The following is a 13,435-nucleotide window of genomic DNA, read 5'->3' as shown; positions in this document are numbered from 1 at the left end:
CCCCTTTTTTTTTTTTTTTGGTCACACTTTTCGTCCTTCTGCCTTCTCCTTATCTCCCTCCTTTTGCCGTTTCCGTCTACGGTGCCTTATTGGGCTTTTATAAGCCCATTTGATTAGTTTATTGGCCCAATAAGTTGATAGCGGTAACGATTAAAAGGACATAAAATCGTTAAAATTGGGTTTAAAAAACTGTAACAAAAATCTTTAAAAATTTATAATACATTATTAAAATTCTATGTATACTTATAAATTCACATTTTAACAAAACAAAATATATTGTAACACAATGGTTAAAACCAAGTCTGAATTTTCAGTTTCAAAACCCGACAACAAAAAAACTCGTCATGTTCTGTTGCTTTAAGTTTTTGTTCTCTTTGGTCTTAAAACAGAAATTGAAAACGCTGATTTTTCGCGACACAACAAACATCACTAGTAGTACAAAAAAGAAAAAAGAGCGACAGATTTATGACGATTAGGAGGAATATGATTTTAATGAATCAGTTTAGTAACCGTCGTTGTTGGCGACAACAGTTCAAAACAGGCCGATTACATCAATCCTTTAGGCCTATTGGGTTCTTTTGGCCCATCACATAACAAGCAGTTTGTGCCTGTCTAATCTTCTTCCCGCGCCTTTCACACACAGCTTCAATCTCACCGCCGGCGAAACCTTTGCTTCTTCTCACAGTCAATTCAGATTCCTTTTTATAGATCTCGTCGCCGGAATTCAACCTCAATTAGATTCGCTGATCACTCAATTTCGTCCTCTTCTTCAGGTAAGCTTCGATTTCATGGGAACTTAACAGCCGAATCTATGGCTTTTAAGGTCTCTTTTAGGGTTTTTGATTTACAATGTATATTACCTGTATGGATGTATCTAGGAGCTAATTGAGTTGAGGTTGAAGTTGGGAAGAAGTGAAACATTATGAGTAGCAGCTCCAGGGAGGGATCTCCTGATTGGCTTCGCTCTTACGAGGTTTTCAGATTCAATCTGATTTTCTAATTTTGAATGATTGGTATTTTACAGTATCAAAATTGAAAAATTGGAATGATTTTGTTACGCAGGCACCTAAAATTACATCATTGTCGTCACTATCATCATCATCATTGTCTAAATCATCTCCAGATGATAGTCCTTATAGGAAATCTGAAGTCGTTTCGTCTCTTCATGTACCTGATGACGGTGATGACATTTTGATTCTTGAGAAAGAGTCTGTGGAGTCTTCGTCTAGGAAGAAATCCAAAACGAAGGTTGTGACGAAGCAAGTAAGTATTGAGCAGGTGTTTTCTAGAAAGAAGAAAGCAGATGTGAGTCTCAACCTCGAAGGTAACGGATGGTGATGCACAAAAACTGTGTTTTCTTTTTTGCTCTTGGGATTTTAGATACAAAACGTTATGGGGGTCTTCTTTCTTGAGAGAGGGAGAGAGAGAGAGAGAGAGACCATGCATATCTATTTCAAAGGGAGTATTGTTTATCTGTTTAGCTCTTAAAAGGATGCTTTTGATTGGAGATCCATTTGCAGGGAAGCAAAATGGAAACCAAGTTGAAGGTGAAAATCTCTCTAGCAAGCATAAGGATGCTCACGTAAGTAGCTTTTGGACACTGTTTCCGTTGTACTTCTTACTGCCTTTTCTTGCCTCTACTTGCTTTAGTGGGTAGTTATTGTGATTCGAGAATTTTCTTGTTAGGATGTCTCTGTTTGATAAATTAATTGTATTCTCATGATTGTGTAATATACTAGTTATAAACTTCCTCTCGTCGGTTATATGAACGATGATGAAATTTGTTGGCCATCTCTTATCCGCACTCCATCTGTCTTAGTAAGAGTTTGTAGTTTGCGTGGATCTTTTTACTGTAATTAGCGAAATATAATATCCAAGAGGGTGTAAAAGTGCTAAATTCTTAAGTTGGTATGGTGTTGAGAACTTATGATTACACTGTTTATTATTCTCTTTAGCAGGGAGGAAATGATTCTGTGCTGCTTCTCTCATCTGATTCTGAACCATCCTCCAGTGGTCCGATAAAGCAGGAAGTGACGGTGCCAACTGAAAATGATGAGGATTTTGTTCATGAAGATAAAGAGGGAGAACCTGTACTTAAGAAAGCTCCAAAGGAAAAATCTCCAAAACCAAAGCCAAAAAGTAGTCGCAAGACATCCAAGATTGAAAATAGTTCACAAGAAGAAATTTTGAAAAGTGAAGGTAAGAATTGTATCAAAGCTTTGTGAATTTAGGATTCTTCTAAAACAATGTAACGGTTTTTCCCTCATGCAGATAAAGATACCGATACAGATGCCATAATTGCCGAGGAAGTAACAACGGATAAGAATATCAAGCCCTCTGTAAGGACCTTGTGCTATGACCAATAATGTTGTTTCTTCTCTGGTTCTTCCTTATGCTCAGATTTACAAATTCCAGGGCTCAAGTTCAAGATTACCTTTGGTACTTTCTGAGAAGGTGAATCGTACAAAGGTAATACAAATATGTTTCTTTGCACATAATTTTACACTCTACGTTTATATATCATTGTTATGCAAGCTGCTGACACTTATGTTTTGGAAAGTCCAGAACTGCATCAATTTTTAGTGTCTCATATTTTAATAAAGCTGATAAAAACAGTGAACTATATATACAGGTACTCGTTGAATGTGAAGGTGACTCGATAGATTTGAGTGGAGACATGGGGGCTGTTGGACGTGTGGTTGTTTCAGACACAACCGGGGACATGTACATGGACTTAAAAGGCATGTTCCCTCAAATATACATATAACTGGCTTCAGTCTCTCTGCTTTCTATTTTTGATTTCTCCCATAGAAACTCCAATGGCTCTCTTTTTATTAGCAAAACATGTAGCAGAATAGCTATGCCTATTGAATGTAACAAAGCTGATGCAGTTACAAGTATCCGATAACAGAATTAGTTCATGACTGGAGTCTCTTTAAGTAACACTTTGTCGTTTCATGTTTCAGGAACCATATATAAATCAACAATCATTCCATCCAGAACATTTTGTGTAGTACGTTTTTGGTTTCCTTCTATCTTTCCGAATTGTAAGGGCACTTTGTGGTTTATAATTATTCACACCAGTGATCTTGTATTTCAGGTTAACGTAGGTCAGACAGAGGCAAAGGTTGGTAATTTCTGTTGTGCTTCCTTAGTTTCAACCATCTAAGTTTTTTATATTCCTGCTCATAGATTCCGACTCTGTGTGCACTCTAAACATTTGCTAAGCTAAAATTTAGAGGCTGGTTGAGAAACTAAAACATATATTTGAACGATAGCCTAAGTTTTGGATTATATGTTTCCTTGTCAGATTGAAGCTATTATGAATGACTTCATACAGCTGACACCACAATCTAATGTGTACGAGGCAGAAACAATGGTGGAAGGTCAGCTCTATTTCTCTGTCTCTGTTTAGAGCGTGAAGACAATTGCTACCTTGTCTTCTTGTAGAGTTGTAGCACTATTCTCGATTTAGTAAACTGATTTTACGAAAGTGATAGCTTCTCCGGCTAATTTTACAAACCCATTTAGGCACTCTGGAGGGATTTTCATTCGAATCAGATGATGAAAATAATAAAAACACCAAGAATACTTCAAAGCCAGCTGATCAAAGTGGAGGCGCAGAGGAAGAAACCAACACAAAAGCCAAAACCAAAGCCAAAGCAAAAGGCGAAACTGTACGATGACAAAACTCAGAATTTCCTCCTTTGAAATCGATATAACATCCCTTACAGTAAAAGAGTATATTTTTCATGTGGAATCTTTGTAGGTTTTAGGAAAAAAGAGAGGAAGGCCATCTAAAGAGAAGCAGACACCAGCAAAAAAGGCTAAAACTTCTGCTCCTAAGAAGCCTAAAACCAAGAAATGAGTTGTGATTTTGATTTCTGCCACTCTTTTTTAAAAAGTGACATTTCATTTGTTTAGTTGATATAACATTATATACATCAAATAGAGTAGTTTTACATGTATGAGGTGAAGCCAATTCAGACAATTCAAGGCAATCTATTTGAATAATAAAGCTCAGAATCTATGAGTTATGTATCACTTTCTCATTAATAAAAAAGAAGAATGATGACGATTCATGTCATGCCTGATTGCCTCAAAGCAGATAGACTGAACCAAGAAGCAACAAGACTGGAAAAGGTCGAAGTATATCGGATGAGGATTGAGTCTCTCTTTGACTCTGATCCTCAATTGGGGGATTCATATACTGGTCGTTTGGAACTTGGTTCACTGTGGGAGGAGGCATGAACTGCCCATTCCCATTTTGATTCTGAGGTGGGGGAGCCATTGATTCCTCGTTTGGTCCAGGTGGGTTCTGAGTGAGAGGCGCGATAGGTGGACTGTACTGATTTTGAGTCGGTGGAGCCACCACAGGTTGATTGTATTGATTCTGAGTGGGAGGAGCCATTGGTTGACCATATGTTGGTGGAGCCATAGGTTGACCGTACGGATTCTGAGGTGGAGGAGCCATAGGTTGCCCAAACTGATTCTGAGGCGGGCTTGGAGGATCCGAACTCTGGCTGTCTGGTCTTTTTACCCTGGATGGGGATAATAATCAATCAGAATCTGCAAATGCTTTTTTGAAAACTTGCAGAGTATTGTAACAAACTGAAAAGTGAATAGGCATATGATATCATACCTGCCTGGGCAGAAGATAATGGCATACTCAGAAGCCTTGCAAGTGAAAGTACTGGTTCCATCATCAAAGGCATAGCTATAAGCTCTGGGACAGGCTCTCTTGAAGATGGAAGAGTACAAAGATGGTCGGCATGTGGTCGGGTTAGCAAATTGACCGCTGCAACAGTACTGGTCCAACCCAAAGGCCTCACAAGCGCTCTTGCATGCAACAACTCCTCCTCTCTGTTCCTCTTCCTCTCCCATCACTTGAAGCTCCTTTGGACAGCTATTGTTGACATCAGCAACACATCCTGTAGCATTACAAGCTCCAACCAGCCCACCACCGGTTGGGAGAGCAACTATGGGAAGGTTATACCCATCAACGAGACTGATATCGTAGAAATCTTTGTCATCAGAACCGTGACCAAGTGTGATCTCAAAAAGTGATGTTGGCGGAGCAGCACCATTACCGGCGCACTCCAGCTTCCCGCCGCAGTCTCCGGTCATACATTTTCCCATGCCATTAGCATCAAAGTTGCAACCAGTCCTAGCCCATATCCGACCTGACCAGCCTAGAGCCGAGGGAATTCTAACAGACTGTCCCACATCAAGCCTGAACCCCGTCGTGGGTAGTGCCTGGGTGCCAGAGCCTGCAAGAGTTCCGGGCCATATAGTAAAGGGGCAGTTATTTGTGATGACAAAGGTGGATGCGTAAGAAATAGAAAACAGTAGAGAAACATAAAAAAGAACAGCCAAGGGAACCATTGGTGAATTTGCCATTACATTTAAGTTTTCAGAAACATGGATTTGGTTGGGAGATCCATGGACCAGGGTTTATAACAAATAAAATGTAGAGGGAGAGAAGGATTCAATGTTGAAGCGGTGAAGTTGCTTTAGAGAGCTTCAAGCCGCAAGACAAAGAAGTAGGGTTTAGCATTACTCTTATGACACTGGCCTCTCCGACAAGGCAATTCTTTGCCTAACTTCCTCAACCTTTTTTCATCGGTTTATTAGATTATTATAGAAAACTAATGACACGATAGAGAATCTACACTAATAGTTTCTTTTCAAACCAAATTAAAGTAAAAAGCTTAATTCAGATCCAGGTTCCTTGACATGCTTTGATAATATAGTTATGAAATAAGTAACCAAACATTATCTTTGGTAAAAGTACTAAAAGATTTTTAAAAATACATATTCCTCGCAACGGAATTTTATTTTCATGTTTTTATTTTTAATACGAAAATTCAACAATGAATAGTGGAAGAATGAACGATCAAAAACAAAAGTAAAATAAATTAGTGGTTGCTATTAGCTACTATTAGGGAGAATATTCCCGTACCGTTATCTTATCGTAGCAGCTGAGTCAAACTCTGATACTTTGCTTCTTCAGAAGAGAAACTTCCACGATCCCAGGAAACAATCCAATACCTTAGACATTAACCTTTCTGTCAGCCAAACTATTGCATTAAATCCACGTAGAAAACACAATTTGAAGCAACCTTTCCCATTCTCAATTGAAGATTTTTTTACAAAAGCCCTCAAGTTGCTGCAAACCTAGAAATAATATTCTAAATGAAGACTACGTGGGTTTTTTTTTCTGAGTCAATACAGATCATCATTGTATATGTACTTCAGAATAGATAGGTTGCAGTAGCCAAAGACTACAAAAAATAGCTAGGATACGAGGAGGTTGTAAGTACACAATGACTTACCAAGACTCCGATTTAGGTGGGAGCAAAATAAGAGAACAGATTCCATCGGAGCCAAGATATAATAACAAGTAGTCTTCATCAGAAACTTTACATTCTAAAGAGATTGTACCTGGTCATAGATATTGGACAAATATCAGAACCTCAGATACAGCCACATCAGAGAGAAGCGAACAAAAGTCTATAGTCATCACGACAAAGTTACATGACAGAAGATAGCAAACATGAAGATAAGAGCTCACAAGTAAAGAGAAAACGCAAGGTAACAATTCCGTAAACTTTATGTCACATAATTACCATGTTTAGCTGATACTTTTGAACACAGTTGGCTGCCACATCGACGTCGGGTAGTTCATACCTATTTCATGCGCTCCTTCCTCTCACAGTTAAGGAGTTGTTGCCAATGAATTAAACCAAATGTGTTGTTTCCTGCTGAGCACAAACGCAAGTGGACCTGCAAAGTAAGGTTCAAACATCCATCCGTTAGACTTATTCCATCGGTTTAAAAAAAAAAAAATCAAACAGTCAAATCAGTTTAAACAAAAGAAACACAATTAAACACTCCTGATTTTGCAACATTTGAAACCTGCACAAACAGAAAACATCTTCAGAACCCCCAAATACATCAATCAAGGAAAGTTAAATAGAACACATAATCTGTTAGAATTAGGTTTCGATCAGAAAGAATCAAAGACATTTCCGCAGGATAACAAACCATAAAATATCCTGTATATTCAGGAATTAGTTAGCAATGTGTAAAACCCTGTAGCACCACACTTACAGAAATCACCCATGGTGTGTCAGGCTCTGCGTAATGATAGGACGCTAAACATCCATAGTAACCAAAACAATATACATAGCTGAATAAAAGCCTGTCTAAATAACGTATTCAATCACAAGCAAATACTAAAGATGCACAAGAATGTATATCAAACATCACCACGAAGAAGAAGCAAGTTTGATATTCTATTACACCTAAATACGACAGCAATAAGATCCATAATAAAGCATTAGAATTATAAAGTCTCTCCTACATAAGTACTACATAGAGTTCAACATTCAACAATACTAAGATAAAGCTCTCTTTTAAGGCAGGGAGGATGCCTAGAACCCCCCTGCTGGAGCAATAGCACAAAGTCTCTCTTATCCATAGTTGTTTCAAAAGAAAGAGAAAGGGAAGTTATTCTACTTAAGATAAAGAGCCTCTCAGTCTCAGGAAATTTGAAGAAGAACAACACGGATCTAACTCAACTCCATCCCGTCTCCAGCTGGGCTACAGATGGGGCTCACAGCAGAGAAAGACCTCTCGAAAGGAGAAGCATGGAACTGAGCATCACGACGACGACGCTTAAACGAACAGCTCTCAGAAGGATGACTCTCAGTGTCGAGCTTCCTCCGGACACCTCTCACAGCCTGCTCCTCAACCGACGAGAGAGGGAAAATCCGGCCGCTAGCACGGCAGAGAGAGCTATGGTTATCATAGAGAATCCTCTGGTTACAGTTCTTGTCGCAGACATGAGTCAGGCCAGTTAGTTTGCAGCGGTACATATTCCCACAAACAATCTCATTCTCACATTTCCAGTCACATTTGTGACCCTGATTGGGTCCATCGCAATCGCGACCCAGAATTGCAGACAAGTAAATAACATTGGCAGATGTAACCATGGGAGATTTTCCAAATACCTCCATCTTTTTTTTTGTCTCTGTGATCTGAAAAGCTCCACACACAACCTTTTACACTCTGCAGAACCCAATAGAGCCGAAGAAACCATCAATATCATAGCCAAAGTTGTACAATCTGAGAGACGTAGATCACTCCACAATTAAGCTAATCAATTCCTCTACTTTACAACATCCAAAATTTGAAATGATTCAAAAACATAGACAGATCCTAATTCTAAGCTGCGAGATTAAGCTACCAGATCTGACTGTAGAATAATAAAGATTCTCCGAGAAAATAACAAATTCCAGAAGCAAATACACAAAGGAAGAGAAGGAGAGAGAGACAGAGAGAGATTACCTGGAGAAAGAGAGAGAAGATACTGCAGCAAACCAAACCCTAATTTTGACTCTTCGAGAGAGAGAGAAATGAAAGCAAGACGAAGGAAGAACAAAGTGAGGGAGGAAGAAGATGAAGATATTTATAGATTATAGAAAACTAACACTGTCTTTTAACGGATAATATTATCTAAACTCCCTTAATTAACGGTGTATGTGTACTTTAACTAATTCGTCTATTTAAATTTCGTCATTTGTTTGTCGTATTTGATAAATAAAATCACGTGTCATTTAATTCAATGGTTATTGTATCTTAAATCCTTTCTCTAAACCCACGCGGCAAAAAATTACAAAACTCCTCCCACCCAAATTTCACCTATTTTTTTATCTTCTTATAGTTTACCTATTCGACTCTATATGATATTTGAATATTTAGCATTTTTTTACTTAGTAAAGATGGTTAGTGTTGAGTTGTGTTAATGAGATTAGCTATATTAGATTTTACAAAAAATCGTTATTTATTAGTTTAATTAATTTCGTAGAAAAAGAGGAAAACGGAAGAAAAGGAGAAACGGTAAGGGAGAGTAGCGATGACTTTGGCCAACCTAACTTCATCCGTCTTCTCTGCTCCTTCACATCCTTTTTTTTCTTTTAAGTTTTAACGTCTAAAAAGAAATATACTCACAAAATTTTGACCTTATTTTGTCAGTTGACCGGAGACTTGGGCCTAGTTAAAAATAAAAGCCCATTGGCAAATTTAATAGATTTACTTTTTTTTTTGGTGCAAATTTAAAAGATTTACTATTACCTAAAATTGTGTCTTTTTCACTGAAGGTACCACCGACCATATTTTTGTCAACTGATGAAAAATAAAAAATAAACCAAACAAATTTTAGAAAGCAAACCCTGTTGTGACCTGAAAGTTTAAAATTTCAAATGAGAAATATAATAAGAAAAATATAGTATATTTAAAAATTGTGAATAAATTTGGAACAAATTAATTTGAGAATTCTAAGCTCGCTTTGATGACAACAAACTGACTGAAATTTGTTACTAAAATAAGTGACTAAATTTATTTGTCACTAAAAAATATATATATATATATATTTAAATTTAAAATATAGTATATATTAATAAGTGATAACTTAGTGGATGATATTAGTTCAGATCAGTGACAGTCAGCTAGCTACACAGACGCACTTGTGTTCGTTCATGGATATATAACCACGTGTTAACCTACTCGACGATAAACCCACGTGAATGAGGTACTACGGATGCTTACTTCAATACAGATCCAATTTTAAAATAAGACTGATATAATTTTCTTTCAGAACAAAGTCAACTAAAGTCTTTATTAATATGGTAACGGTAACATGTCAATATGTCATGCACTTCCAATTCAATGCTTATCTTATTAAGCCATTTTCTTAGCATCCTTCCTTTAAGCCTCCTACCATTGTACTAGTTGTGGAAACTGGATGAACAACACGCAAGTGCCACATAAACTGCTCTACCTTTTTAGCTTGTAAGTCGTTAACACTTCCAAGTTCTCGAATGGAAGTGACTAGTGAGGAAACTAAGTTATTTGCAAGTACTTTGTAACTAATTTTGTACAACATACTCAATTCCTAACGAGGACCATGATGCATTGTGATGCTTGTGGATTTTTTAAAATCTTAAATTTTCTTAATGCCGTGGAAAACTTTTGATCACCCTATAATATTTTTGTCCTTTTGGGAATTTTGTAATTGAGTTGTTGTTTTTGTACCAATAATAATAAGAGAAATGGCAACATCGTGTTGGTGGGGAACCCTCGAAGAATATACCGTTGCCGAATCAGCTGTGAACTAAATAAAGATGGACGTCACAGATAGTTGGTGGACCTGTAGTGGGCCTCTGGTGTTCTCTGAAAAGGTTCCACTTTCCTCAAATTTTCCCCTTTTTTCTGGTTCTTTAATTTTTTTCAATAAAAAGCTACATTTTAATTTATCGGTCCAAAATGAGCTATTTATAATTCCACTTTTTAATATATTCTAAATTTTTATTAATAATTTTACACCAAATTTGAAATTTGAGTCTCAGTAAATGCAATTTCTTATAGATTAATATACAGAGTTTATTGAGAGATCTAGAATTGCATCACTACAAATTGTCGATGTTATAGTTTTGATATATGTCACAAATATAATTTATAGCAAATATTTACAATGATTAATTACTAATTAGTGATAAAATTTAAATTAAGTAGTAAAAATGTAGTCATATGTGAAAAATAGTAACAACTTTAGATACCAATTAAGTTTTTGATAAATTGCTACTAATAAGTAATCATATTTTTGTGACAAATATACTCACTATTTTAGATTGTAACTAAATTTGTAGTAATTAGTAACTATTCTTGTGGTAATTAGCTACGAATAAGTAGCAATATTCACTATTATGGATCATAACTAAATTTGTAGTAATTAATAATTAGTTATTTGTGGTACAAACCAAAATCGCATAGTTGTTCGTCGTAAGTTCGTGTATTGCTAGGAGAACTTGTCCAATCATACCATACTAATATGAATCATACCATACTAATATTAGATCATATATTTTCAATAATGTTGTAATAAATTAACAAACAAAAATTAACTATTATCAAATTTGAAAATTTATTGTGACATATTGATTAATTGTTTATATATAGCTGAAATAAAATTTTCCTTATTCTCTTTTTTATACTATATAAATTATGTTATTATATTAACATATACTTTTTGTAATGGAGTTTGTAAATTACAAAAGTTAATATACTAGATAAAGACCCGTCCAATGTGCGGATTTAAAGTTTTGTAAATAAAATAAAATTTAATAAAAATTTATGAAAATTTATTGTACATTATTTATAAAAAACAATTTTGCTATAATACACTGATATATATCCATATACAAATCTTTTATGTATATTACCATTAAAAGTGTATCTTTTACACCTAGGTATATTTAATGTTACAAATATATTGTTTACCACCATCTAGAAAATGTGTATATGAACAAATTAAACTAACTATTATATGTCTATTTACTTTCACTTTTGCATAGTTTCTTTAATCACTAAAATTGTAGCTCAAAAAACATTTTGAATAAAAAATAAATGGGAAAATTGGAAATAAAGGATCACTAAAAAAAAAATTGTCTATATACACCTTTTTTTGAAAATGGTCATTTTTTCCAAAATTGCCCATAGGAATTGAAAAACCCAAATTTAACATGTTTAAAAATGTGAAATATAGGTAAATAAGTAGATATACAATAGTAGAGGTAATATAAATTTTTTCCAAAAAAAAAAATAATGTATAAGTGGTTTTTTTGATGGACAAAATTTGATATAAAAAATTTAGAAAATGTTTTCTGCTGTTTTGAAAATTTAAGATGATACGTTCTAACATTTTGTACATGTTATACTAAATTCAGGAATAGTTTCTGTTCTAAATAGTTTAGGGGCCGAAAATACTGAATTCTACAAAATTCAGAATTTGTATTCTACGATTTGCTCTATGTTCTAAACGTTTTAGTATAATCTTTCTACGGTTTACTCTAGCCTCTGAAATCTGTAGAATATGTTTTATTCTTTTTACTCTATCTCTGAGAAAATTAGTTGACATCTACTACGGTAAAGTAGATGGTATACTCTGAAACTTTTAGTGATTGCTAAATATAGAAAGTGAATATTTGGAATAGGAAACTCAATATTTATCTAATAATTAGGTAAAATCGTAATAATTTGTTAAGATTCTGTTCTACGATATCTAGATATAGTTTTCTAATGATTTTAGAAATTTTTAAAACAACCCTAATCGTTTTCGTTTAGTGGTGTGTTAAACCGTTTTCTCCCAATTCTTTTCACCATTTTCGAGCCATGGCAATGCACATCTATGTTAAGAGTGGAGAGTGGAGATTGTTTGACAATCATGAGTGGAGATTTATTATTGATGAAGACAATCGTGGAAGATTACTAACTTTGGAATCGAGTACAACACATGAAGAATTGAAGATTATGGTTTCAGAAGCCTATGGAGTAGAGCCTAGTATGGTTGATATGGAGCTAAGTTTTTTACCCACAGATCTCACTGCTGATTGTCCTCCTGTCGTTATGATGAATAATAGCCAGGTCACAAATTTTCTTTCATACTATAAAAAGAAGAAAACAGTAAATTTGTGTGTGACATTTAAAGGGGGTGTTGAGGATGTTGGGAGCAAAGTCAAATTGGATTTGAATAAAGAACCAGGGGTTTCAAGTGTTGAAGATGGCGATGGTAGACCAAATGAAAACCTAGCTTTATTTGTGGGTATTGATGATGCCAAACGTAGGGATGTTTTAGGGAAGAAGACATCCGACGAAAACGCCGGTTATGGTGTTGGAACGTCGTTGAAAGGTGTGAGCGTAAGGAGGGGTCAATATTTCAAAAGCAAATAAGTGTTACAAGCAACAATGGAGTTGTATGCTATGAGGTACAACTGTGACTATAGGGTTACGAAATCTGATACAATATTCTGGTGTATACGCTGCATTGAGGATGTTTGCAAATGGAGTCTGCATGCTGAGTGTTTAAATGGGTCTACGTATTTCAAGATCAACAAGTTTGTGGGGGACCATACTTGTGCTCCTTCGAAGAAGAAGAAATTTTGTAGGACACCTTCAGCTAAAACAATTGGACATCTCATTATGCAGAATTATGAGGGTGTATTGGAAGGGCCTAAACCGAATGATATCATCAATATTATTCGTACAGAGTGTGGTTGTGATTTAACTTACTCTCAGGCATGGGAGTCTCATGAGTATGCAGTGAATGAAGTTAGAGGAATTCCTGAGAAGAGTTATGCTAAAATACCAAAATACTTGTACATGATACAAGAAGCGAATCCGGGTACGTATACAAATTATGAAGTTGATTGCGAGAGTAGATTCAAGTATCTGTTTACGTCTTTTGGTCAGTCAATAAGAGGATTTTACAAGGGAATGAGGAAAGTTATTGTGGTTGATGGAACATTTTTGAAGAACAAATACAAAGGAGTTCTACTAGTTGCTACAGCAGTAGATGGGAACTCTAATTTGTATC

General features: G+C 35.6%; 3 protein-coding genes across 4 annotated transcripts; 1 reads left to right on the top strand and 2 right to left on the bottom strand.

The window, feature by feature from the left end:
* Positions 580-4,044, top strand: LOC104770933 (DNA-binding protein BIN4-like). 2 transcript variants are annotated; one of them, XM_010495409.2, is made up of 13 exons: positions 580-773; positions 879-973; positions 1,063-1,324; positions 1,521-1,582; positions 1,956-2,199; positions 2,272-2,339; positions 2,416-2,469; positions 2,633-2,741; positions 2,967-3,013; positions 3,101-3,127; positions 3,311-3,386; positions 3,532-3,677; positions 3,770-4,044. In XM_010495409.2, the coding sequence occupies exons 2-13, from the start codon at positions 923-925 to the stop codon at positions 3,866-3,868; spliced, it is 1,245 nt and encodes a 414-aa protein (XP_010493711.1). In that variant the 5' UTR covers positions 580-773; positions 879-922; the 3' UTR covers positions 3,869-4,044. The 2 variants fall into 2 exon arrangements, with proteins under 2 accessions (XP_010493711.1, XP_010493712.1); XM_010495410.2 differs by having other exon boundaries at positions 581-773; positions 1,959-2,199.
* Positions 4,029-5,934, bottom strand: LOC104770934 (pathogenesis-related protein 5-like). Its single transcript, XM_019242404.1, has 2 exons — positions 4,643-5,934; positions 4,029-4,541 (listed from the first exon to the last, which is right to left on the bottom strand). Exons 1-2 carry the CDS (start codon positions 5,398-5,400, stop codon positions 4,100-4,102), a joined length of 1,200 nt encoding a protein of 399 aa, XP_019097949.1. The 5' UTR covers positions 5,401-5,934; the 3' UTR covers positions 4,029-4,099.
* Positions 6,881-8,490, bottom strand: LOC104770935. Its single transcript, XM_010495412.2, has 2 exons — positions 8,353-8,490; positions 6,881-8,073 (listed from the first exon to the last, which is right to left on the bottom strand). The coding sequence occupies exon 2, from the start codon at positions 8,019-8,021 to the stop codon at positions 7,575-7,577; it is 447 nt and encodes a 148-aa protein (XP_010493714.1). The 5' UTR covers positions 8,022-8,073; positions 8,353-8,490; the 3' UTR covers positions 6,881-7,574.

This window comes from Camelina sativa, chromosome 20, assembly GCF_000633955.1.
Source record: "Camelina sativa cultivar DH55 chromosome 20, Cs, whole genome shotgun sequence".
Lineage (NCBI taxonomy): Eukaryota > Viridiplantae > Streptophyta > Magnoliopsida > Brassicales > Brassicaceae > Camelina > Camelina sativa.
This window is presented reverse-complemented; position numbering and strand designations above follow the sequence as displayed.

What these genes read in the sequence shown, in the direction of transcription:
- LOC104770934 (XM_019242404.1), bottom strand. Translation starts at nt 5,400, where the DNA reads ATGGCAAATTCACCAATGGTTCCCTTGGCTGTTCTTTTTTATGTTTCT. An exon ending in ATTATCTTCTGCCCAGGCAG is followed by an intron (nt 4,542 to 4,642) that starts GTATGATATCAT and finishes ATCCCCATCCAG; the next exon opens with GGTAAAAAGACCAGACAGCC.
- LOC104770935 (XM_010495412.2), bottom strand. Translation starts at nt 8,021, where the DNA reads ATGGAGGTATTTGGAAAATCTCCCATGGTTACATCTGCCAATGTTATT.
- LOC104770933 (XM_010495409.2), top strand. Translation starts at nt 923, where the DNA reads ATGAGTAGCAGCTCCAGGGAGGGATCTCCTGATTGGCTTCGCTCTTAC. An exon ending in GCAAGCATAAGGATGCTCAC is followed by an intron (nt 1,583 to 1,955) that starts GTAAGTAGCTTT and finishes TATTCTCTTTAG; the next exon opens with CAGGGAGGAAATGATTCTGT. An exon ending in ATAAGAATATCAAGCCCTCT is followed by an intron (nt 2,340 to 2,415) that starts GTAAGGACCTTG and finishes TACAAATTCCAG; the next exon opens with GGCTCAAGTTCAAGATTACC.